The following is a 26842-nucleotide window of genomic DNA, read 5'->3' on the forward strand; positions in this document are numbered from 1 at the left end:
CTGGAGGGCGCTGGCCTGCTTGGGTACTGCTGTGTCGCAATGCTACTCTCCTCGGCCTGCAGAGCTGGAACTGGAAGAGGGGATCTGGATCGGCTGGACACTCCTGGAGTCACCTGGGTGGATGGCCCCGGGTATGCACCTGCTGATCCTCCTCCCTATGGGTGCTCAAGGGCCCATGGCTAACTCCTTGAGGAGAAGGGGTAGCTGCAGTGAGATCGGGCTGCCCCACACCCCTCTCGCTTTAACACTATTGGAGGCCAACTATGGCATCAGCGATGGAGTTCAGCCCAGGCTGCAGTGCAGGAGTGACGGTATGGACCAAGGTCTCCATGGCGGCTGCCAGCCTACCGGTGTTGACCTCGGTGCATTGGCATGCCAGCGCTATCACCTCAGGCTGAAGATGGACGGGCTCCTCCATTGTGCTTTGTAATCTGAGGAGTGCAGCAGACATCCTTTCCTGATGTTCCCGAGCTTGCCTTAGCAGCTCCAACAACTGAGGTATGGCTAAGTTCAGAGGCTCATCATCTGACTCACTCAGCAGATTTCTGACATCCAGCAGTCCTCTGAGTGCCAAAGACCTGAGAAGTCCCTGCCGCCGTGTGGATCAGACAGTGCGATGTGCTCACCAGATTGTAATCCCAAGGGTACTCTAAAGCTAGGTCCCACAGAGGTGTGTGTCTTTGCATTGCTGGAGGGTGTAGGTGAGCACTGTGACAGGACTTAAAGGAGGGTACCTCCAGATTCCTCTTCAGAGGTTTCTTTGAGGCTTGTTTGGAGCTCCTGGGTCATGGACTCGATTGGCTGTTTCCCAGATGTACCTTCAGAAGCAAGGGGAGATAGTAAGATGACCTGGTTGTGGAGGATGCAGCAGACCATCACAAATCAGAAGGCACATATGCCAAGTACAGGGGAACACCCTCTCTTGGTTCAGGTAGCAGGACTGTTACTTCTGTTGCTGATGACCTGCTCCATGACAGTCCCAGTTGCAGCATGGTTCTCAGTGTGGGAGCACTGACCAAGAATGGTTTGGTCATAGAGGGAAGTCGTTAACTACAGCAAGTAATGTTTGTTGCCGAGCAGCCACCCTCTAATTCAATGTGGTGACTAAAATATGGTGGGAATGGCAGAATCGTGCAAGATGAAAACATCATGACTGCTGTCAGGAGAGCACGCATTCACCAACATGATGTCTGTGTTCTGATGTTGAGTGTGTGGCATACCTTTGCAGTTGTGGTACATCCTCCTAGTGAGATATGGTGCTTGCAAGATCATGTGAGTACAGTCAAAGGCTCCCTGCACCATTAGGAAGCCCATTATCCTGGCAAAGCCACATACCTGCTCCTCCTCGCTTTGACAGAAAACAATGTGGTCCTGTCTCCTGGCATCCAGAGCCTCTGTCACCTCCCGGATACAGTAATGGATAGTGAACTGCAATATGTTGGCGATCTCACTGAATCCAGCCTGGAAGGATATGCTAGTGTAGAAATTGAAGGCCACATTAACTGTGACAGCCACAGGCAGCGCCATCCTACCCCCTGCTCTGAGACTGCAGGTCCAGTTTGACCAGATGGTATTGCTTTGCGACCACTCTCATTGGTGAAGTGCAGGTGCCACAAACACTGCTCTGGGCTGAGGTGCAGGTGGAAGTGCTCTCTGAAGACCTTAGGTGGGTAAGATTCCCTGCGGAGAGCCCTCCTCCTCCTCCTCCTCCCTCCACACTTCTCTTCTCTACTGCATCTGCTCCATCTCTGTCATGCTACAGCCCAAATGGAACTGTAATTCTAGCCCCCATGACTGGGAAAAGTTGTGTAGCCAGAAACATTTTAAAACCACACAACTTCTTCCAAAGGATCCAGCATTACTTTCGTCTGACTTAAAGATATCTGTCTGCCCCTCCAATGACACAGTACTTCCATTAACTTGGCAGTAGCGAGTAAATATCAAAAGCACCTAAAATGCAAATTAAATACTGATCCTTTAAATAGCAATTGTGTGTACGCCTGCGAGGTGGAGGCTATGGTTCCTTGTTCAGCTGAGGAGCACAGAAGTATAAAATTGCAGGTCAGGTATTAAATCAATGTTACACATTGATTGACATCACAAACTGACCATTCTGCATACTTATCACACACGTCTGCACTATCATCCTTCACAATGATTACTGCAAGTCACACTGGAAATGGTTGGGAGCAGACCATCCACCTTTTTTTAAAAAAATAAACTGGTAGGAAAGTAAATTGTGAAGAGGACGTAAGGAGGCTACAAAGTGACATAGATATTTTTAGTGAGTGGGCAAAGATTTGACAAATGGAGTATAATGTGGGCAAATGTGAAATTGTTCATTTTTGCAGGAAGAATAAAAAAGAAGCTTATTATCTAAATGGTGAGAGATTGCAAAGCTCTGAGATTCAGAGGGATTTGGGTGTCCCAGTGCATGAATCACAAAAGGTTAGTATGCAGGTACAGCAGGTAATTAGGAAAGCTAATAGAATGTTATCATTTATTGTGAGGGGAATTGACTGCAAAAGTAGGGAGGATATGCTTCAGTTGTACAGGGCACTGGTGAGACCACATCTGGAGTATTGGTACTGGTCTCCTTATTTAAAGATGGATGTAAATGCATTAGAAGCAGTTCAGAGACGATTTAATAGACCAGTACCAGGAATGGGTGGGTTGTCTTATGAGGAAAGGTTGGACAGGTTAGGCTTGTATCCACTGGAATTTAAAAGAGTAAGAGGTGACTTAATTGAAACCTTTAACATCCTTAGGGGTCTTGGCAGGGTGGATGTGGAGAGGATGTTTCCTCTTATGGGCGAATCTAGAACTAGAGGTCACTGTTTAAAAATAAGGGGTTGCTCTTTTAAGACAGAGATTAGGAGAATTTTTTTTCTCTCAGAGGGTCGTGAGTCTTTGGAACTCTCTTCCCTAAAAGTCGATGAAAGCAGAGGCTTTGAATATCTTTAATTCAGAGCTAGATAGATTATTGGCTAACAAGGGAGGAACAGATAATCGGAGGTAGGCAGGGATGTGGGTTTGAGGTTACATTCAGGTCAGCCGTGATCTTATTGAGTGGCGGAGCAGGCTCGAGGGGCCGAGTGGCCTACTCCTGCTCCTAATTCGTAAGTTTGTAACTGGTTCCTGTATCACCGAAACTAATGGCACTCCAGAGCCCAATTTTGTGTTTTTTCTTTTTTGGTTGGGCTCTTTCAACTCTCTACCTCCTCATGGCTTAAAGCTTTGCTTTACTTCCAAGCAGCCTCGTCAACTCTCATGCTTTAACCTTTCTTTGCCACATTGATCTAAGCCCTTTTCCACAGCTCCAGTTTACTCCTTGCAACAATGCAATCCCAGGTTTGTTGAGATGTAGGCTATCCTACTAGTACAGATGCAAAATGATCACAGCAATTCAGTTCATCATATCTTCCAGAATAATGATGATAGCTTTAATTCTGCAATCTTAGTTCACAACTCAAACTATTCAGAACATTTTTTTTTTGTAAACTGGATTCTATGGGCACTGCTGTGCACTTCACATTTTCTTTCCATGATTGCAAGTAGGAAATTCTTTTCTAAATATATATTCTAAATGATACACCTTTTAAGATTAAATTGATAAATTAGGATATAAATAAAGTCCAGTGTTTTTTTGCTTTATTTATTCTGACTTTGTAGACCACCTACAGCTATTACTGGAAATGTTTGGGATAGAAGTAAAACTCAAAAGGAAACTTACCTCTTCACAGCCACCTTGACACCTCGGTTTGCCCTTCGGCCTTCCATCTGCATGTTTTCTTCTTTGTTTGATTTCATTAGATATAATCTCCATGTCAGAATCTGTGAAAGATAAAACAGCCCTCTTAAAGGATTAAAACCTGAAGCGAGTTAAAACTTGAGTAACAAAGCATGATCTTTCTGAAACTCCTTGAATCGCTGTCAGGCTAGAAACTGGGCTGTAAGAAGCTGGAAGTCATTTTTTTGCTGTTACCTCTATATATTTGTCCAGGGGAGGCAGTGACATAGTGGCACTGTCGCTGGACTAGTAATCCAGAGACCCAGGGTCATGTTATGGGGACCTGGGTTTGAATTCCACCATGGCAGATGCTGAAATTTGAATCCAATAAAACTCTGGAATTGAAAGTCTAATGATGACCATGAAACCATTGTCGATTGTCGTAAAAACCCATCTGGTTCACCCATGTCTTTTAGGGAAGGAAATCTGTTATCCTTACCTGGTCTGGCCTACATGACCCACAGCAATGTGGTTGACTCTTAAAACACCTTCTGAAATGGCCTAGCAAGTCACTCAAGTTGTGTCAAATCGCCAGAAAGCCTCAAAGGTTCGGTAGAACCACTAGGACTCGACCAGTTCAGTCAGTAATATCTGCTAGACTGGGTCTGTGGCAGGTGGTTAGGGAACCAACAAGAGGGAAAAAAACACTTGACCTCATCCTCACCAACTTGCCTGCCACAGATGCATCTGTTTATAGCAGTATCGGTAGGAGTGACCACTGCACAGTCATTGTAGAGACAAAGTCCCGTCTTCACATTGAGGATACCCTCCATCATGTTGTATGACACTACCACCGTGCTAAATGGGATAGATTTCAAACAGATCTAGCAACTCAAGACTGGGCAACTGTGAAGCGCTGTGGGCCATCAGCAGCAGCAGAATTGTACTCGAACACAATTTGTAACCTCATGGCCTGGCTTATCCCCCACTCTATCATTACCATCAAGCCAGGGGATCAACCCTAGTTCAATGAAGAGTTCAGGGGGCATGCCAGGGGCAGCACTAGGCATACCTAAAAATGAGGTGTCAACCTGGTGAAGCTACAACACAGGACTATTTGCATGCCAAACAGCATAAGCAGCAAGTGATTGACAGATCTAAGCGATTCTATAACCAACAGATTTGATCTAAGCTCTGCAATCCTGCCACAGCCAGCCGTGAATGCTGGCGGGCAATTAAATAACTCATTGGAGGAGGAGGCTCCACAAATATCCCCATCCTCAAAGAGGGGGGAGCCCAACACAGCAGTGCAAAAGATAAGGCTGAAGTATTTGCTACAATCTTCAGCCAGAAATGCCAAGTGGATGAGCCATCTTGGCCTCCTCCGGAGATCCCCAGCACCACAGATGCCAGTCTTCAGCCAATTTAATTCACTCCACATGATATCAAGAAATGGCTGAAGACACTGGATGCTGCAAAGTCTATGGACCCTGATAATATTCCAGCAATAGTGCTTAAGACTTGTGCTCCAGATCTTGCTACAGCTACAACACTGGCACCCACCAAGCAATGTGGAAAATTGCCCAGGTATGTCCAGTACACAAAAAGCAGGACAAATCCAACCTGGCCAATTACCGCCCCATCAGTCTACTCTTGATCATCAGTAAAGTTATGGAAGGAGTCATCATCAGTGCTATCAAGTGGCACTTACTTAGCAATAACCTGCTCACTGACGCTCAGCTTGGGTTCCACCAGGGCCACTCAGCTCCTGACCTCATTACAGCCTTTGTTCAAACATGGACAAAAGAGCTGAACCCGCAGGGTGAGGTGAGAGTGACTACCATTGACATCAAGGCCACTTTTGACCGAGTGTGGCATCAAGGAGCCCGAGCAAAACTGGAGTCAATGAGAATCGGGGGGAAAAACTCCACTGGTTGCAGTCATACCTAGCACACAGGAAGATGATTGTGGTTGTTGAAGGTCAGTCATCTCAGTCCCAGGACATTATTGCGAGATCCAGGAGTTTCTCAGAGTAGTGTCCTCGGCTAAACCATCTTCAGCTGCTACATCAATGACTTTCCTTCCATCATGAGGTCAGAAGTGGGGATGTTGGTTAATGATTGCACAGCAATACTCACAACTCCTCAGATACTTAAGCAGTCCATGTCCAAATGCAGCAAAACCTGGACAACATCCAGGCTAACAAGTGGCAAGTAACATTTGCACCACTCAGGTGCCAGGAAATGACCACCTCCAACAAGAGAGAATCTAACCATCACCCGTTGACATTCAATGGCATTACTATCACTGAATCCCCCACTATCAACATCCTGGGGGTTACCATTGATCAGAAACTGAACTGGGCCAGCCATATAGACACTGTGGCTACAAGAGCAGGTCAGAGGCTAGGAATCCTGTGGCAAGTAACATCTCCTGACTCCCCAAAGCCTGTCCACAATCTACAAGGCACAAGTCAGAAGTGTGATGTAATAATCTCCCTTTGCTTGGATGAGTGCAGCTCCAACAACACTCAAGCTTGACACCATCCAGGACAAAGCAGCCCACTTGATTGGCACCACATTCACAAACATTCACTCCCTCCACCACCGATGCTCAGTGGCAGCAGTGTGTACCATCTACAAGGCGCACTGCAGAGACACACCAAGGCTTCTTAGACAGCACCTTCCAAACCCATGACCGGTACCACCTAGAAGGACAAGGGCAGCAGATACATGGGAAGACCACTGCTTGGAAGTTCCCCTCGAAGTCATTCAGCTTCCTGACTTGGAAATATATTGCCGTTCCTTCACTTTCGCTGGGTCAAAATACTGGAACATCCTCACTAACAGCACTGTAGGTGTGTGCCTACACCACATGGACCGCAGCAGTTCAAGAAGGCAGCTCACCACCTCCTTCTCAAGGGCAATTAGGGATGGGCAATAAATGCTGGCCTAGCCAGCGAAGCCCACATCCATTAAAAAAAATTGGTGAGACTTCCCTGCAGTAGAATTGAGGTAGTTTAGTCAAGAATTACCACATACTTTCTATTGTGGAACTGCAAAATAAATGCAGTGTTGAGAAGGATCCCCTAGACAGACTCCATAGTTTATATATTGATCCTTCCAGCTCAAAAACAGCTGGGGTACAGGAAATTCATTCACTAACATGAAATAATATGAGATACATCAGTTGAGAGGTTCACAAATTAATAACTGAAAAGGGATTCATTAGCTGCAAAACATGCTTCTGCCTCTCTTAGTAAGTGTATTTTTTTCTTTAAATCTGGATTGAAATAAACTGAAACAATCCTTGCTCCCTGAGCACTGTTTTTGACTAGCAAACTATCATTTTGTTGCTTTTCGATGCTAAGATAACAGGCATTAAAAAATAAATGAGTACATTAATTAATCAATAGACACAATGAGATTTGTGAGTGTTGCTTTCTAAAGTCTGTTAAATTTACAGCGTGGTGCTTTGCTGCAGGTTCTACCTGCTAATGGACGTAATGAATGATCTACTAGATCCTTTAGTGAAAAGAGGGCCTCAAGCTAATTAAAGCATTCAGAAATAATTCTTTGTCTCGTGTTCCACCATAGATCCGTTAATTACCACATTACTCATGAAGGATGAATTTCATGAACACCGATATATTCCATTACAATGCACAGTATGTGGGATAAGTGAAAAAACAGTACCGGAGCCCTTCATCATTTTAAAGCGGTATATTTATAAATTCTGCTTTGTTCCAGCTGCTGAGTTATATCTTGCACTCGACCATGTTAACAAGTCAAATTGCACCACAGTATTTTCTAAATTATATCTAAATAATGCAAGAATAACAGCAGAATATTTTGTTGATCTAGCTTAAGTTTATCTCTCTAAAATGTATACCACAGACATTCTAATGGCATTGAAGCTGCAACCACATTTATGTACTGTTTGTGAGTGGTAGGTACTAATTTCATCCAAAGCATGATATTCATTTCTTGTAATGAATATACGATTTAATGTGACACAGAATCATAGGAATTACATCATTCAGGGAGAACACTCAGCTCATTATGTCCAAGTTGGTGATTCAACTGGAATGGTCGACAGTAACTCTAATTCCTTTCCCTTTTCGTATACACTTTTACATTTTTTAAAGCCTTACCAACTGTCTATAAAAATGTTATGGGCCAGGCTTTCACCAGGAGCTTCAGGACTCTGCATCAGGACGAAATGGGGGCCACGCAATTGCTGGCACTGGTATCAGCTCAGTTATTTTCCCATAGGCGGCTTCCTAATTGGCTGCCTCCTGGCTCAGCATCCAATTAAGGACAGCAGGCAGGATTTAAATGCTGTTGGCCCAATTGTAAGGCTGACAGCTCTAAAGCTTCAGATCGCTGGGGCTGCTGAGGTAGCTCAGAACACGAGAGGTCGGATAGGTAAATTTTAAATTAAAATTCCAAGAGGTTAAGCAGGCAAGCCCCACCGGGTGGCCCAATGGGTGGGGGTGCCTTCCCTCCCCACAGCCCTCTCTTTGGGCCCTGGATCTTCCAGCTCTGATGAACCCCAGGTCTTCCACGAAGCTGGCAGCTTCCCCATGTGGCAGCAAGTCACTCCATTGTTGACAAAATGCCGGTGCCTGGGGAAACTGCCCTTAATAGGGCCTTTAATTATTTAAATAGACTACCCGTGTCCATTCGGTGGGCAGCCAATCCGTAACTGGTTCGGCCACTAGGAAACTGCTCCAGTGGAGGGACTGCATTGGAGAACCATCACAGAACACTTCCATTATTTTGCTGACCACGCCTTTTCTCAGCCCACTATCCTGGGGCTGGCAAAATCCTGCCCGTAGTGGCTGCCACAGCAGTTGCTTCTAGTAACGCCCTGCAGGTCCTAATAACCCTATGTGTGAAAAATTAAATTCTCCTAACTCTCCTTTTCATTATTCTAATAGAAATCCTGAGTGTAAGCTTCATTATTACCAATTCACCAACAATCTTTCACAATGAACCTATTCAAAACCTCCCACAATTTAAAAAATATCAGATTCCCCACCTCCTTAACCTACTCCAGTGAAAAGATCTCAGTTAATCAAGTCATTCTTCATAATTAGAACCTTTCATTCTTGGTATCATTCTAGTAAATGTTCACTGTATACTTTCCACAGCTTTAATATCCATCTTACAAAAGGTTGCCAATTGCACACAATACTCCAGTTGTGAGCTAATCAATATCTTGAATAAATTCAAAATAATTTATATATTTTTATGTTAAATATACTTACGTATAAAAAATAAATCCCCAGTTTTTTTTAAGGCCTTTTCTGCCTGCATTCCCACCTTTTAAAAATCAACGTATTTGCATCCTAGATTCACTCGGGTTGAATCTCACAATTTGAGGTAAATACTTTTCATTGTTCTTTTCCTGTCCTGAAATTTTTCACCTTTAATCTATCACCTATTTTTTCTCATTGAACAACATGTAATACAGCACCTAGTCTCATGAAAATCGTAGTGGTAAAAATGTAAAATCACCTGTGTGCTTTATCTAAAAGATAATTTTGATCTTAAGGCTCTTTGTGAAAAATGGACCTTGAAATCTAATATTTCAATTATATTATTGAAACAGCCGGACTTTTGCCGTTATCTGATTTCTGTCAGGAGATAGGACACATTTATACCATTATCTTATAATAAGAAATATTCCAGTAGCAGACTAAAAACCGTAGATGCTTACAGCACAAAACTACCTAGTTAGTCATATGCCTGTGCTAGGTTTTTGGCTGAGCAATCCAAAACAAATTCCACTGCCCCAATTTCCCCCTGACCTGCAAAGCTTTGCATCTTCCTGACTGCAGGAAAAGGATATTTCCGGGAATCATTTGTTTCCTGGTACTGGTGTATCTTCTCCCATGACTTCAACTCATTGTGTCCTTTTATGTCTTTGTATTGCTGAGATCATTGTTGAAAAATGGAGTTGCTTCTGGAGTTGAAGACTGAGGGGTGACCTGATCGAGGTGTACAAGATTATGAGGGGCATGGACAGGGTGGATAGGGAGCAGCTGTTCCCCTTAGTTGAAGAGTCAGTCATGAGGGGACATAAGTTCAAGGTGAGGGGCAGGAAGGATGTGAGGAAAAACTTTTTTTACCTAGAGGGTGGTGACGGTCTGGAATGCACTGCCTGGGAGGGTGGTGGAGGCGGGATGTCTCATATCCTTTAAAAAGTACCTGGATGAGCATTTGGCACATCATAACATTCAAGGCTATGGGCCAAGTGCTGGTAAATGGGATTAGGTAGGTAGGTCAGGTGTTTCTCACATGTTGGTGCAGACTCGATGGGCCAAAGGGCCTCTTCTGCACTGTGTGATTCTGTGACAGAAATTAAAAAGTAGGGAAATTACGTTAAACCAGTATCAAACTTCGGTTAAATCACACTTAGAATACTTGGTATAATTTTGGTTGCCATATTCTAAAAAGGATATAGAGATACTGAAGAGGGTGCAAAAAAGATTTATAAGGATGATACAAAAATGCATCAGGAAACGATGAGCAGGTTGGGTTTATTTTCCTTTGGGAAAGAAAGGCAGCTGAGGGGTAACCTAATAGAGCTCTTTAAAATCATGAAACGTTTTGATAGAGTGGATACAGAAAGAATTTTCCACCTGTGGAGATGTGCATATTGAAGGCTATCATTATAAGATTGTCACCAAAAAATCCAATAGGGAATTCAGAAGAAACCTCTTTATCCAATGGGGAAAGTTGAAACAAATAGTATCGGTGCATTGAAGGGAAAACTAGAAAAACCTGAGGGTGATGGGAATAAATGGTTACAATGATAGATTTAGAGGGGAGCATAAATGCTGGCATGGAGTGATTGGGTGCAATGTCCTGTTCTGTGCCATGTATCCTATTTAATTCTATGTAATGTAGCTTTGGGGAGAAAGTTAGCTGATCTTTGCCAATCAGAAGTATCTGTTAAACCAAATGAGTTACATTCCAAAACTAGGGCCAAAAATATAAGATAGTTAATAATAAATCCAAAATATGGGAAATATAAGAACACAAGAAATAGGAGCAGGAGCAGGACCTTCGGCCCTTCAAGCCTGCTCTGCAATTCAATAAGATCATGGATGATCTGTCCCAGGCCTCAACTCCTTTTTCGTGCCAGTTCCTCATAGTCCTCAACTCCACGATATTTCAAAAATCTATCTACCTCCTCTTTAATTACTTTCAGTGATCTAGCCTCCACAACTCTCTGGGGTAGAGAATTCCAGACATTCACTACTCTCAGAGAAGAAGTTCCTTCACATCTCAGTTTTAAATGAGTGCCCCCTTATTCTGTAGCTACGGGTAGAATTTTCTACATGTCGCGTGGGCCGGTCTGGAGCAGGCCCGTGATCGGCTGTGCGCCGCCATTTTATATGGGCAGGCCAATTAAGGCCCGCCCAACGTGACGCATGGCTGGTAAAGCTCAACACTACCTGTTCGGGCAGGTGGAGGAGGAAGAGCGCAGAAATCTCCCTGAGGCACATGAGCTGGGACATGTTTGTCAATTTAGCAGAATTTATTTATTGATTTTATTAAACCTTCAGGAAACCTCATCCTGCCCGTGGCTGAGATTTCCAGAAAAATGCAAAGGCCACTTGGGCTCTTCGCCTTCCGCCAACCATAAGGTTGGATGGGCAGCGATGTTGATTATCCAAATTACTTCCCTAATGGCCTTAATAGGCCTTTGACAGTTCGGTGGGCGCACAGCCGCCTCCGGCGTGCACCCACCAAACGAAATATCTAAATGACACTCGATGATGTCAGGGCGCATGCCTGACATCATCGTGCATCATTTTACACATCGGCATATTCCCGTACGCCAATGTCAAAATTCTGGCCTATGTCCCCTAGTTCGAGATTTCCCCCACTAGTGTAAACATCTCTCAACATCTACTCTATAAAGCCCCCTCAGAGTCTTGTACATTTCAATAAGATCACCCCTCATTCTTCTAAGCTCTAATGAATAAAGGCCTAACTTGTTTAGCTGTTCTTGATAAATCCACCCCTTCATCCCAGGAATCAGCCTAGTGAATCTCTTTTGAACTGTCTCCGATACCAGTATATTTTTTCTTAAATATGGGGGCCAAAACTGTACACAGTACTCCAGATGCGGCCTCACCAACACCCTGTACAGTTGCAACAAGACTTCCTTATTTTTAAACTCTAACACCCTAGCAATACAGGCCAAAGTTCAATTTGCCTTCTTAATTACTTGCTGCACCTGCATGCTAACTTTTTGTGCTTCAGACACAAGAACATCCAGATCTCTCTGTGCTGCACTTTTTTGGAGACTCTCTCCATTTAAATATAAGTCTGCCTTTTGATTCTTCCTCCCAAAGTGCATGACCTCACACTTTCCAACATTAAATTCCATCTGCCAAGTTTTTGCACACTCACTCAACCTACCTATATCCCCTTGCAGATTTATGTACTCATCACAACGTGTTATCCCACCTATTTTTGAATCGTCAGCAAATTTGGATACATTACACCCTGCCACCTCTTCCAAGTCATAAATATAGATAGTAAATAATTGAGGCCCTAGGACTTATCCTGGTGGCACTCCACTAGGTAGGTCTTTCCAACCTGAAAAAGACTCATTAATCCCAACTCTCTGTCTTCTGTGTGTTAACCAATCCTCAATCCATGCTAATACAGTACCTCCAATACCGTGAGCTCCTACCTTGTGCAATAACCTTTTATGTGGCACCTTATCGAATGCCTTCTGGAAATCAAAATATACTACATCTACCGGTTCCTCTTTATCAACTCTGCTTGTTATATCCACAAAGAACTCTAGTAAATTTGTCAAACATGATTTCCCTTTATATGGATGCATTTCTTTACTGAGAGTGATTAGAATGTGGAACTCACTGCCATAGGAAGTGATAAGGCAAAAATAGCTTAGATACTTTCAAAAGTACACAGTAAAAGGAATAGAAAGATATACTGAAAATCTAAGATGAGGTGGATAGAATTGGAGGAGACATGTGTGTATAAACACCCGCACAGACTTCTTGGGTCAAATGGCCTGTTCCTGTTTTATCTACGTAATTCTGTAATATTTTCCCCTGTATACAATTTATTTTTTTTCTGTATGTTTGCTTTTCATGCATGTTTGGCAATACAATGTTGTATGTTGTCATTGGTGTGGACTTCAGAATATTTTTCATTTTGATTGCCTATACAGGATTTTGATCCTGTAGGAATGTGTGTTAGCAGAAAGTCTTTTTTAGGTCTATTTCAGTTTAATTCCCATGAATTATAATGATGAGGGAGATAAAATTACTCAATTAAGTCCTCACCTTAGAAACAGTTCCAATCTTATGCAACACCTCTGTAATGGGTTTGTTGAAGAGCTTTATTTATAATTGGTCAGATTTATCCTTTGTTTAATTGTTCTGTGATTGATAAATTCCTTAGGGTTTATAACTTTAATCAGACTGCACCCAAGGCCTTTCAATACCCAAAGCTGGATCATATTATGTCCTAAATTCCAAGAAACTCACAAGCTCACAAAGTTGAAAGGTTAACACTACTTCTCTCTCCACAGATGCTACCAGGCCTGCTAAGCATTTCAAACATTTTCCATTATTGTTTCAGATTCCTAAAATCCACACTTTTTTTGTCATTGTGCATAAATTACAGCTTTGAGAAAAGATCCAAAACCGAAACGTTAACATATCAGGTCCCTCCACAAATGCTGCTTAACCTCATGATTGTGTTCAACATTAAAGTTCTGGACAATGAGTGGAATCGCCCCAGATTTGCACTAAGTGTGGTAGCAGGGTTCACAATCTGGTGGTTACTGCATGGACACATGTCCACAGCAGGAGGAGGCAGGCACTCGAAGGACTGCTGGAGAAGAGGCATCTGAGAGATCCAAGTCAGATCATGAGCCTCTGGATTTGGCCTTCCAACTCAACCTGGAGAGTCAGCAGAAAGTTTGGGAACATCTTGCAGAGCTGTTGGAGATCCTCAGCAGAGTGGCACATGAGTTGAAGGAGTGCATCTGCCTGTTCTCTGATGAAATGGTGCCCATATGTGCGCATATGGAGGTCTCCAGAGGGAGGATGGCGGTCGCCATGGAGACCTGGGTCCAGCAAAATGTGAAGATGACAACAGACCTGCAATCCATCACAAGGGCCATGGGCGAGTTCCTGCAGTGGCAACATGAGAGGGAAACAGGACACCTTGATATCCCTCCAGGTGCTCCTTCCCCTCAACTAATCAGGCCGGGCCCCCGGGCACCCGAAAGGTGGTGGAGGGGCAGCTGGACAGCCCGGGGTCATCCACGCAGTAATCTGAGAGGTTGTCCTCTCCCTCCGAGTATCCTTTCCCTGTGAGTCCCTCGACCTTGTCCTCTGTCACCGCAGAGGGAGCAGCTGGCAAATGAGTGATTTTCAAGGGAGAAATGGGTGTGTGGCAAGGTTTTCAGAGCCTCATGCAAGTACTCTCACATGGAGGCTTCCCATATCACACTCATCTCACTGTCCTCAGCTTTTTCAATGCGGCTTGCTGGCGTTCACTTTCAGTTGGCCGTCTGAGCTGATCTGCATGTCTGCCCACTCAATGATCACACTCCCATGCAGCACAAAGAGTCGCCCAACACGACTCTTGCTTCACTTTCAATTTAAACAGCATGGTCGTGATTCGTTTTATCATACGCTTCCCTCTTTTACCTCCTCCCCCAGTCACCCATTTCCTTTCTCCCACCACTGTTGACCTCCCACCTTCTATCACCTTCTAACCCCCTCTGTAACCTACTAGCCACAGCCCTTCTCTTTCAGGAATGTCCTGGTGAACATGCACATTCCCTTCCTTCCCAAAAATCCCACCCTCATCCACATTCACTTCCCGACCTCCTCCTTCCCACCCCCAGGGTCCGTATCTGCCTCCCAGTGCCCCCCAGCCACACTCACCATCCCTTTAATGCTACCGTCGATCCCTCACCCTCCCACCCTACCGCCACACTCTGCCCTCAGTCATGGACTCATCAGAGCCCTACCTTGCATGTTCACCTGGACATCCCCCCCGACCCCCCCAAACCCCTCCCCCTCCTTCCTCCAGCCTTACTCCTTCCTCCACCCTTATTCCTTCCCCTTTCCTGACTCCTTCAGACACTTTACTTCTTCCTCCAACCTTACTCCCCCACCCCCCTACACTCATTCTTCCCTCCGAGCTCCTTCCCTTACATCTTCCATGCCTCTTGCAACTACCTCCCCGGTTGCCATCTTCTCCCCTATTACCCCTTCCTCCCCCGCCATACTCCCTTCCCCTACAACCTCTCCCCAACACCTTCATTCCCCCTCCCAACCTCACCCCATCCTGACACCTTCATTCCCCTCTCCCAACCTCACTCCATCTGACACATCTTCCTCTTCCTCTCCAAGTCAATCCTAGACCTTCCTCTCCCAAACCCCAGAGCATCCTTCTCTCCCAAGCACAGCTGAACCTTCCTCTCCAGCCCCTTGACCATCATCTGCTGTGAGCAGACCCTCAACGGTGACTTTCCACCTTCCATGAGCTTCTTTGCAGCAGATCCATGTCCATGAGAATCCACCCAGCATGCCAGGGATGTTCCTCCAGTGTGCTGTTGCTGTCGAGCTCCAGCATCTTCTGCTCCTCGGGTGTCCGCGATGTGAGCAAGGCCTTGGCAGTAAGTTCCGATTTTTGCACGTCACACTTGTCAAGACGTGTTCTGCATACAATCATACCGGCGTGGGCGGACAATCTAGCGGGTGGGGAACGATTCTGGCAGGCTAACCTCATAATGATATGTAGATGTAATACAATAAGGTTCCTGACATCCGATGGCAAGGAATGTGGCCTGCCATCGACGGGCTGAGAGGACGATCGCAAACTGGTTTCACGATGTCGTAAAAGCGATTTCTGGCCTTCTCACCATATTGCCCACTTACACCACCAAGCACGCCTGACAGCAGTGAGCACAAAAAACTTCTTACCCTATATTTCTTGCTTTCTGCTTCTAAGGGAATAATCCGCATATTTCTACTGCTAGCTTTTCTCCATACTTCATTCAAAAATGAGCAAGGTTAGAGCTCATGGGCCTATTTTGCCTGGTCATTCAGCTCCCAGATAACCTTTATCACTAGTTCTATGAAATATTCACTACTGTCTCCACATTTAACAGGCCATTTTTTTCACCTTAATGGATGGTGTAAAGGAGGCTTCAAAATCTCATTCATTGCTCAACCTCACAATCTTCTCAAATCCTATAACTTTGTATGGCAACATAAGAAACAAAGTTCAGAATTTCAGAAATTGAAGCTATTCCAACTCTGAAAACATTGCTTTTTGTCAACAAATTTACCAAGATGTGAAATGATTTATCTGTTCTTGATTACTGAAGTACAGCTTAGCAGTTTCATTCAACGATCTAAAACTTACAATGTATTTGTACGGTAGGCATTTTACTGTTCTGTGACCTGGCGAATTACAATGCTTGAATCAAGGGATACATTGAAAGTTCCCTGCTAGGGAAGCAAGCGTGGGACAGGTCACACAATAAATACCATCTCAGCAAAAGTAACTCCAAGGGAGAAGAGATTTGACAGATTAAGGGAACTTCTCACACATACAATATCAAAAATCGGCTTAAAAAAAACTCAACATTGTAGCAACAGAGTGTCTAAGAGATCCATGTAAAATTGGAACAAGAAAGGAAAAATAACTGAACCGCAAAAAAAAACAATAATTGAACAATACAACCCATGTTTGAAATGGAACAGATGCAAGGAAAAAAAATGGCATGCAGAGAATGGAACTATATCACAGATAGCCTTCAAAATAAAGATCACCGCACCTTACAAAATTAAAATATGTAAAAAAACAAAATGAAAGTTTGCTGAGAAAAGAAGAAAATTTACTTTATGCAAATATGATGTAAAAATAATTGAAGAAAACGAACAGTAGCAGCAGCACCTTTCGTACGATACACAAAAAACAGCCAACCATGTTGATCCAAAGTAATCCTAAATGAGAGATGCATCAACACTACTTTTCTCAGTTTTGACAAAAATTCACTGACCTGAAACATTGGGCTGGATTTTACTAGCCCTCTGGGGATGGGCTAGGGGGTGAAGGGACCAAGAAAATAGTGAGGAAAGGTGAATGGTAGCGAGCCTGTCTTCTTCACGCCACAACGTCATCTTGCCAGTGGCGACGTAAGTGGTGGGTGGCCCTCCCACCCAGAGGCTAATGGAGGCATTTAATTGACCATTTAAGGGCTTCTTCACAATGCCACTGGCATTAACAGTGATGGTGGCAGGGGCTGCCACATGGGGACACTGCCAGTGAATCCTGGAGGTCTCCCAGGGACTTGGGAGGCACTCTCCAATTTGGGTATTCTTTGGCCCATGGTGGGGACCCCCAGCTTAATGGGGGACCCACGGCAATGCTGCCGCTTCACTTCACCAGCTCCTGCCCACCTCTCCCTTTGCCAGCAGCCTGCCTGACTACCAGTTGCACTGAAGAAGCTGCTGAGCTACCACCCTCCAACTGGCTGACAGCCCTATCACTTCTTAATGGGGCAACTGCCCCGGCTGATGAGTTGCGGCCCTGGGTCCTCCAGACTGTCAAAGTGGGCTGCGTCCCAGCTCTCGGACCTGTTGGCGGGATTCCACTTAATCCAGCCATTAACTCCGTTTCTCTCTCTACAGATACTGCCATACCTGTTGATTATTTCCAGGATTTTCTGTTTTTGTTTCTTATCAGCACTACTTTGGAATGAGCAACAATAAACATTCATTCCAAAGAAGCTGCAAACTATCAACAGCAAAATCTAGGACCAGTAGAACCTGCAACAATCCTCAGTGAAACTGGTGCCAAGGTTATGCATCATAAATTAACATTTCATCACGTCGGAATGTTATTGCAATCTAGGAAGTGTGAAAGCACTGGAATATAACACGATGTGTTTCTACAATTCTTACCTGCAGTACTGTCTGTTCCGCTCTGATTTGGATTTGGGCTGGGACTCTGTGAAGTGGGTGGTGTCGCTTGTTCCCATTGATCCAGTTGGTAGGTTTTTTCTCCATTCACTACAGGCTGTGAAGATAAAGTCAGATAAGAAAAAAATCAAGTTTTAAAACAGATAATTCCTTATTTAATGTGTGCATTTTCTTAATTACCTCTTTAATGTCAGAATTTATTTGACACATGGGACCGATTTAGGAAACCGGAAAATTCAAAGCTAGTTAAGAATAATTACCTCCCATTTGTGGCATAATTCAAGCAATGGATTTTTGGTTCATGTAAGAGATAACACTGGGGCCACGAATTTGCCTGAAATTGTTATTGCAATCTAGGAAGTGTGAAAGCACTGGAATATAACACGATGTGTTTCTACAATTCTTACCTGCAGTACTGTCTGTTCCGCTCTGATTTGGATTTGGGCTGGGACTCTGTGAAGTGGGTGGTGTCGCTTGTTCCCATTGATCCAGTTGGTAGGTTTTTGACTGAATCAGTCAAGTTGCATTTTGATTAAATATGAACAATGACAGACAGGAAAACAGCCACTGGTCTGTCCAGCCTCTCCCACACAACTATGATGCATAATTATACTCCACATGCTCTCTGACTCACCCAGAATCATGTACTCCCATGGGAGTTCAAAAAAAAAGTTTAAAAATCCAGTTCAATTGGAGAAGAAAAATCTGGGAAATCAATAATAGTCCGAGACTTCCAAGAATGGTATTGCAGGATTTTTTTGTTTCGATTTAGAGGTTGAATTCCATGGCTGTGTCTGTAATTCTATGAAAACTACAAACATGTGGACTTGGTTCCATACAGGTATACAGATACTCCTTTAGCAATGTATCTAATTTATAATCCCTTATGGTTCTAAAATGGAAAATACATAGCAAGGTGGTATGCAATATGTACCAATTGGAGTTAAAGCAGTACTGATGGAAGGGACTGGAGATTAGCTTGCTTTTGAGGCAGCTCTGCGCTTTGCCTGCACTAGGAAACAGTCCCAGGATTTGTCAGAATTGGTGTGGGGGCCCTGCAGTTTGAATGTACTGCAGTGGAAAGACAGGAGTTTGGCAGAATGGAGGGATCCTTTGATCCAGCTACACTGAAGGGGAATCGGAGGTTTGTTAGGCGGTGGAAGGCAAATCTAAGGTTCAGCAATGCATTCGTGGGGCTGATTCATAACTCCCAAAAACAAGTGGGTTGGAGTCGGATGAGATGTGAAAACATTAAAAATTTCAAACCCAACCCCAACCCACATCCGAATCACCCACATCCAGGTTTTGCAAAAGCGGGACAAGGGGTGGGCAGCCAATGCGGTCCCACGGGATTTGGATATGAGGCTGATAACCTCTAATTAAACAGTGGCTGGCCAGGTTTCTCATACACCAGTGAGGATAGGCTTGGCCTAAATAGCCAAGTGGTTATGGTACTGGGTTTGTAACCCTAAGATCAAGAGTTCAAATCTCACAATGGCAAACTATGAAACAATGTAACTTCATCTGAATAGGAACAGATGGAAATGTACCTTTTATGCCTGGTTAGTCTTATTCCACCCCACCCCCACTAGAGCTCTACCTTGTGCGTCCTGCCATCCATTCTTAATTAGCATATTTGTTTAGATAATATCAGCACCTTCAACACCTCTTTGTTCTTTTGTCTGTGACATCTTTTGATTATCTGCTCCTATCACTACTTACTTGGCCCTACAACCACACCCCCTACCTCCCCCCAACTTCTCTCCGTCTCCCCCCCCACCACCACCACCTTAAACCAGCTTATATTTCACCCGTCTCCTAATTTCACTCAGTTCCGTTGAAGGGTCATGAGGACTTGAAACGTCAACTCATTTCTTGCTATCTTGACTCCATTCTCTCGCCCCTTGTCCAGTCCCTTCCCACCTACATCCATGATTCCTCTGACACCCTACAGCACATCAACAATTTCCAGTTCCCTGGCCCCAACCGCCTCCTCTTCACCATGGAGGTCCAATCCCTCTACACCTCCATCCCCCACCGGGATGGTCTGAGCGCTCTCCGCTCATTCCTCGAACAGAGGCCCGAACAATCCCCATCCACCACTAGTCTCCTCCGTCTGGCTGAACTTGTTCTCTCACTGAACAATTTCTCCTTAAGTTCCTCTCACTTCCTCCAAATAAAAGGTGTGGCTGTGGGTACCCGCATGGGCCCCAGTTATGCCTGTCTCTTTATGGGTATGTGGAACATTCCTTGTTCCAGTCCTACTCCAGCCCCCTCGCACAACTCTTTCTCCGGTACATTGATGATTGCTTCGGTGCTGCTTCATGCTTTCGTCTGGACCTGGAAAAGTTTATTAATTTTGCTTCCAATTTCCACCCCTCCATTATTTTCACATGGTCCATCTCTGACACTTCCCTTCCCTTCCTTGATCTCTCTGTCTCAATTTCTGGTGATAGACTGTCTACCAATATTCATTACAAGCCTATCAATTCCCACAGCTACCTCGACTACAGCGCCTCACACCCCGCTTCCTGTAAGGACTCCAGCCCATTCTCTCAGTTCCTTCGCCTCAATCGCATCTGTTCTGATGATGCCACTTTCAAAAACAGTTACTGTGACATGTCTTCCTTCTTCCTTAACCGCGGTTTTCCACCCATGGTGGTTGACAGGGCCCTCAACCGTGTCCGGCCCATCTCCCGTGCATCCGCCCTCATACCTTCCTCTCCCTCCCAGAGCCATGATAGGGTCTCCCTTGTCCTCACTTATCACCCCACCTGCCTCTGCATTCAAAGGATCATCCTCCACCATTTCTGCCAAATCCAGCATGAAGCCACCACCAACCACCAAACGCATTTTCCCTTCACCCACCCCCCACCCCCCAGCCCCTCCTGGAGGCAGCTCACAGGGATCATACCCTCTGGGACACCCTGGTCCACTCCTCCATCACCCCCTCCACCTCAACCCCCTCCCACGGCACCTTCCCATGCAACCACAAAAGGTGCAACACCTGCCCCTTTACTTCCCCTCTCCTCACCGTCCAAGGCTCCTTTCAAGTGAAGCAGCATTTCACTTGCACTTCCCTCAATTTAGTCTACTGTATTCGCTGCTCCCAATGTGGTTTCCTCTACATTGGAGAGACCAAACACCGACTGGGTGACTGCTTTGTGGAACACCTTCGGTATGTCCGCAAGCATGACCCAGACCTCCCTGTCACTTGCCATTTCAACATTCCACCCTGCTCTCATGCCCACATGTCCGTCCTTGGCCTGCTGCATTGTTCCAGTGAAGCTCAATGCAAACTGGAGGAACAGCATCTCATCTTCCGACTAGGCACTTTACAGCCTTCCGGACTGAATATTGAGTTCAACAATTTTAGATCATGAACTCTCTCCTCCATCCCCACCTCCTTTCCGATCCCCATTTTTTCCAACAATTTATAAAGTTTTTTTTCCCACCTATTTCCATTATTTTTAAATGTATTTCCATCCATTGTTTTATCTCTACCTTTTAGCCTATTTCGATCCCTTCCTCCCACCCCACCCCCACTAGGGCTATCTGTACCTTGATTATCCTGCTTTCTACCCTTAATGTCACCTATTAGCACATTCCTTAGATAATATCACCACCTTCAACACCTCTTTGCCCTTTTGTCTATGACATCTTTTGGCTATCTCCACCTATCACTGGTCCTCTATCCAGCTCTACTTGTCCCACCACCCCGCCCCCTCCCCCCCTTAAACCAGCTTATATTTCACCTCTTTTCTATTTTTCCTTAGTTCTGTTGAAGAGTCATACGGACTCGAAACGTTAACTGTATTCCTCTCCCCAGATGCTGTCAGACCTGCTGAGTTTTTCCAGGTATTTTTGTTTTTGTTTTGGATTTCCAGCATCCGCAATTTTTTGCTTTTATCCGAACTAACCCTTGCTCTGCCAAAGATCTTTATATTACACACTGAAGAGGAAATGGTCTAAATAATAAATTTAAGTAATTGTAGTTGATTGAAAATGTCTGAGGTTAATTTGAGGGCTTAAGTAAATGTCTGGCTTAAGATCATACAGACAACATGAAATACCTGGTTTAAAATAATCACTGTACATCTGTGACAAAGTGTGACATTTCAAAGTACCAAGTGTGCAATTCAGCAAGCTATGTATGGACTATTGACAATCAGTAGTATAATAAAGCTATATTTAGACGTTGTTACTTTAATAAAAAAATGTATACCAGACAGGGATAAAAGGAATGTGGCTAAAGTAAATTACTATGTATTTGAACGCCATGAGAGAGATTAAGTGAAATAAAAGCAAAATACTACCGATGCTGGAAATCTGAAACAAAAACAAAAATAGCTGGAAAAACTCAGCAGGTCTGACAGCATCTGCAGAGTGGAACACAGTTAACGTTGCGAGTCCATATGACTCTTCATCAGAACTAAAGAAATATAGAAATGTGGTGAAATATAAACTGGTAGGGGGGGTGGGACTGGTAGAGCTGAACAAAGGGCCAGTGATTGGTGGAGGCAATGAAGAGATTGCCAAATATTCACTCCCCCCCACCACCGACGCACAGTAGCAGCAGTGAGTACTATGTGCAAGATGCACTGCAAGAATTCACCAAGGCTCCTTCGTCAGCACCTTCCAAACCCAAGATCGCTACCATCTGGAAGGACAAGGGCAGCAGATAGATGGGAACACCATCACCTGGAAGTTCCCCTCCAAATCACTCACCTTCCTAACTTGGAAATATATTGCCGTTCCTTCACTGTCACTGGATCAAAATCCTGGAACTCCCTTCCTTACAGCACTGTGAGTGTACCCACACCACATGGACTGCAATGGTTCAAGAAGGCAGCTCATCGCCACCTTCTCAAGGGCAACTAGGGATGGGCAATAAATGCTGGCCTAGCCAGTGAAGCCCACATCCCCTGAATGAATAAAAAAAAAAAAGGCCTTTTGCCCCTCGAATGTACTTCAAGTTGATCTCCAGATGAGGCACCAATTCAAGACCACTCTGCTACTTGCTCAGTGTATCCCTCCCTATGTATGGGTAGTCGTGAAGTTAGTAAGGGGGACTTCCAGACCTTTGATTTATAAACATCTCCATTCTGTCTGTTATCCAATCTACATCAAATAGGAGCTAAATTGGAATTTGCAATTCAACTGTAATTAATAGATTAGTGTTCTGCTTGTAATTTCAGCAGCAGGCACAGAGTATAGTGGAATGTGCAACAATCCTGAGGTGCGGGGGTGTGGGAAACTCAATGCAAACTAATCAAATTTGCAGACGGCATTCCAAGAAGGCATGTCAGAACCAGAGTAGGCAGCTCTGAAATTGTAGCATGCGTTGGCTAAAATATGCAAAAAGACAGAGCTAATACAGCAGATCCAATTTAATGCAGACAAGTGTTAAGTACTGGACGTAGGAGAAAAAAAATGCACATGTACTCCATGAATGTTCAAAAAGTGAAAAAAAAAACCTAGGTATCTTAGTAGGTGCCACTCAACCCCTCCAATCAATGCAAAGCAGCAACTGACAAAAACAATCCTGAACAGCAAAGTTAAAACAATAAAATGCAAGTGGTTACCAACAGTGGAGTCAGCGAGACCACATTTTGAGCATTCCGTACAATGCTGTTTACCAAGGCAAAGACACTCAAATGATGGAGGCAGTCCAGAGGCAAACCACAAGGAAATTAAAAATCTTCTTTCAGTAGAAGTGACCATGTTGAATTGTCATAAAACTCAACTGGGGAAAGAAACCTGTCATTGTTACTCACTCCAGCTCCAGTCCCACAGCAATATGGTTGACTCTTAACTGTCCTTTCAAATGGCCTAACAAGCCACTCAGTACATTAACCACATCGACTGTAGCGGTACAAAACGGTGGCCCACCCCCACCTTCCCATGTCTGTTAAGGGTGACCAATAAACGTCAGCCCCGCCAGCGATGTCCACATCCTGAGTGTCAATGTCATTGTTAAGGTTAAGGGAAACTGGTGATGGGTATTTGAGCCATATAAATAGGGGATAGCTGGGGCATTGGGTATGTGGGTGCAGAGCTGTGAGACTGAACAAATCAATAAACTCTCTCAATAAAGAAAAGTTCTGTGTTTTGGTTTCTGCTTCACCAATCCATTTGGATCATGTTAACAATAATATTTTTTTTTAAATAAGTGGAGTTGTGAAGTATTTTGGTGTGATCCAAGGACCATCCCTCCCATTGTGTTGTCAAGTGTACAGAAATAAAAAGAGGAAAAACTTAACACAATTAAAGCCATGCTTTATGATGAACCAGTCTCAATAGCATTGGTTCAGTCTTAGCTAAAATATTGAGCCCAATTCTGAGAACCATACTTCAGGAAGGATGTGAAAGCTTTAAAGACAGTGCAGAAAAGATTTATAAGAGTAGTTCCAGAGCTGAGGAACTTCAGTTACAAGGATAGATTGAGAAGCTGGGGTCGTTCTCCTTCAAGAAGAGGAGGCTGAAAGAAGGTTTGGTAGAAATGTTCAAAATTGTGAGGGGTCTAGATAGAGTAGATAAAGAGAAACTCTTCCCACGAAAAGAAGGGTCGAGAACCAGAAAATTTAAGGTGGTCGGGAAAGAACCAAAAGCAATAGGACAAAACAATTTTTTTTAACAAAGCTAGTGATTAGAATCTGCAATGCACTGCCTGAGAGGGTAATGGAGATAGATTCAATTGTGACTTTCAAAAGGCAATTGGATAAGCACCTGAACAAAAAAATTTGCTGAGTTACAGAGAAGTGGGGTAGTGGAACTAGCTGAATTGCTCTTGCAGAGAGCTAACGCAGAATTTGACAAGTTAAATGGCCTCCTTCTGTTCTGTAACTCATTCTACGGGCGAAATTTTATGGAGGCAGGATTTACGTTCCCGCCGAAGTCAATGGGGTTTAGAATATCTCGCTGGCTTATTTAATTATCAGCTTTATATAAGGCGCAAATGTACTCAGTAGCAGATGATCTTTGCCAAATAGTTAATATATCACTACCTTTTATGAAGGACAAAAGAACTTTCCTCCTTATACTTAAAAAAAAAATTAGAATCATAGGGCAGAATTTTACGGCCCCCGTTTCAGCGGGGACAGGGCCATAAAATTCTGCCCTACAATTCTAATTTTTTTTGAAGTATAAAGGAGGAAAGTTCTTTTAACTTTCATAAAAGGTTGTGATATATTAACTATTTGCAAAGATCATCTGCTACTGAGTACATTTGTGCCTTGTATAAGGCTGATAATTAAATAAGCCAGCAGATGTGCAAACAACAAACCAAATAAAATTACCAGTTAACATCAACAGTTACAACCCTACATGGTATCCAACCTGCTCTAAAGCTTGCTGAGAGGAAAGCTGGATAAGGCCTAAAGCAGGCACAGAGATCGTGATGTGTGATGAACTCACCTGATTGTTCCAAAGCAGGCAACATGCAAACTTCATGCTGCCTCTTCATTTACAGAATTGTAGTTTACAGCCAGCGCTAAATGTGCTGTTGAGTGGCTGCACGCCTGAGTAGGGGTGCAAAATCATGAAAAGCTAGCCTGTGCTAATGTTAGGAAATAGAGATAGTTTAAGTATGTCATATTTGTATTTGTGGGTGTTAGGAATGAATATTAGCTTTAAGGTTTAAATTTGATTTGTATTTCTGTATTTGTAAGTTAAGAGAGGTCAAATGGAGTTTTAGTTTCACTTTAAAAGGCTGCTTGTGTATCTAATGAGGCGTTCACAACTGCTATAAGGTAAAGGTAAACACATGAAAGTAGAAAAACAATGTTGTTGCCTAGTAACAGGAGGCTAGATAAGCAGGTTCCTCCCACAGGCATACACACAGAAGAAAGACAGCAGTTTGATTTGGAAGCTGTTGGAGTTCAGCTGGTTTTGAAGTTGCTGCCAGGTGATACTGGAGCTAAGGGGACAGATAGAACTCCCAAGCTATAGAAAAACCCTAAAACTCCAGGACAGTGGAAGAGGGGAAAGTCCAAAGGAGACGTTGTAGCTAAAAGAAGGACAGGAACCTGGGAAAAGGTCCTGTTAAGTGAAGTTAAGAGTGAGGGGCAGAGAGAAAGGCTCCAAGCTTCAGGTTTAAATTGAGAACAGCTGGTAAGAAAGCCCAAAGAGACAACTGGAGGTCTGTAATTCTTTGCTATGGGTATGTGAAGCACTGGTGTACTGTTAAGGCGGAGTTGATGAGAGAGAGTGCTTGGAAAACAGTCTGAGTGCATATGGTGACCCAGGGAAGAGGAACATCAGAGGAGAGTTCGAAACACGAGGAGGACTTTAGATTCATGGTTCATTGGGACTGGCTCTGGGGGAGATGGGACCTGTACAGGCCAGATGGGTTGCACCTGAACAAAGCCAGGACCAACTTCCTTGTAGGCGGTTTGCTAGTGCTACTGAGGAGGTTTTAAACAACTTGGCACGGGAATGGGAACCAGGAGGCAATATTAGTGAGGAAAAGCATGGTGTCCAAAGAATTGGGACAGATAGATAGCATAAGAGCAGGAAATAGTACGGTTATTAGATGGGGTCAGAGTAAGAGGGAATGCAATAAGATTTAAATTATTTTTACAGTGCATGAAGTTGAAGGGTGCTTTTCTGAATGGAGAGCTGTGACTAGTGGAGTTCCGCAGGGATCAGTGCTGGGACCTTTGCTGTTTGTAGTATACATAAATGATTTGGAGGAAAATGTCACTGGGCTAATTAGTAAGTTTGCAGATGACACTAAGGTTGGAGGGGTTGCAGATAGTGAAGAGGATTGTCAAAGGATACAACGGGATATAGATCGGTTGGAATCTTGGGCGGAGAAATGGCAGATGGAGTTTAATCTGAACAAATGCGAGGTAATGCATTTTGGAAGGTCTAATACAGGCAGGAATTATACAGTAAATGGCAGAACCCTTAAGTGCATTGACGGGCAGAGCGATCTGGGTGTACAGGTCACTGAAAGTAGCAACGCAGGTGGATAAGGTAGTCAGGAAGGCATATGGCATGCTTGCCTTCATTGGCAGGGTATTGAGTATAAAAGCTGGGAAGTCATGCAGCAGCTGTATAGAACCTTGGTTAGGCCACACCTGAAATATTGCGTGCAATTC

General features: G+C 44.1%; 1 protein-coding gene across 10 annotated transcripts in view; it reads right to left on the bottom strand.

The window, feature by feature from the left end:
• Positions 1 to 26842, bottom strand: part of LOC121287207 (DNA (cytosine-5)-methyltransferase 3B-like) — a 335867-nt gene that overhangs the window by 245719 nt on the left and 63306 nt on the right. For 6 of the 10 annotated variants that reach the window (XR_005945160.1, XM_041204868.1, XM_041204871.1 and 3 more), the window contains exons 3-4: positions 17721 to 17835; positions 3734 to 3834 (exon numbers count right to left, since the gene is read on the bottom strand). Coding sequence is in view for 9 of the 10 variants with exons in the window: in XM_041204868.1 (XP_041060802.1) it covers positions 3734 to 3834; positions 17721 to 17835 (216 nt within the window). In the remaining variant the exon portion in view is untranslated. The other 4 variants (XM_041204875.1, XM_041204874.1, XM_041204873.1 and 1 more) reach the window with 4 other exon arrangements.

This window comes from Carcharodon carcharias, chromosome 14 (genome assembly GCF_017639515.1).
Source record: "Carcharodon carcharias isolate sCarCar2 chromosome 14, sCarCar2.pri, whole genome shotgun sequence".
Taxonomy (NCBI): Eukaryota; Metazoa; Chordata; class Chondrichthyes; order Lamniformes; family Lamnidae; genus Carcharodon; species Carcharodon carcharias.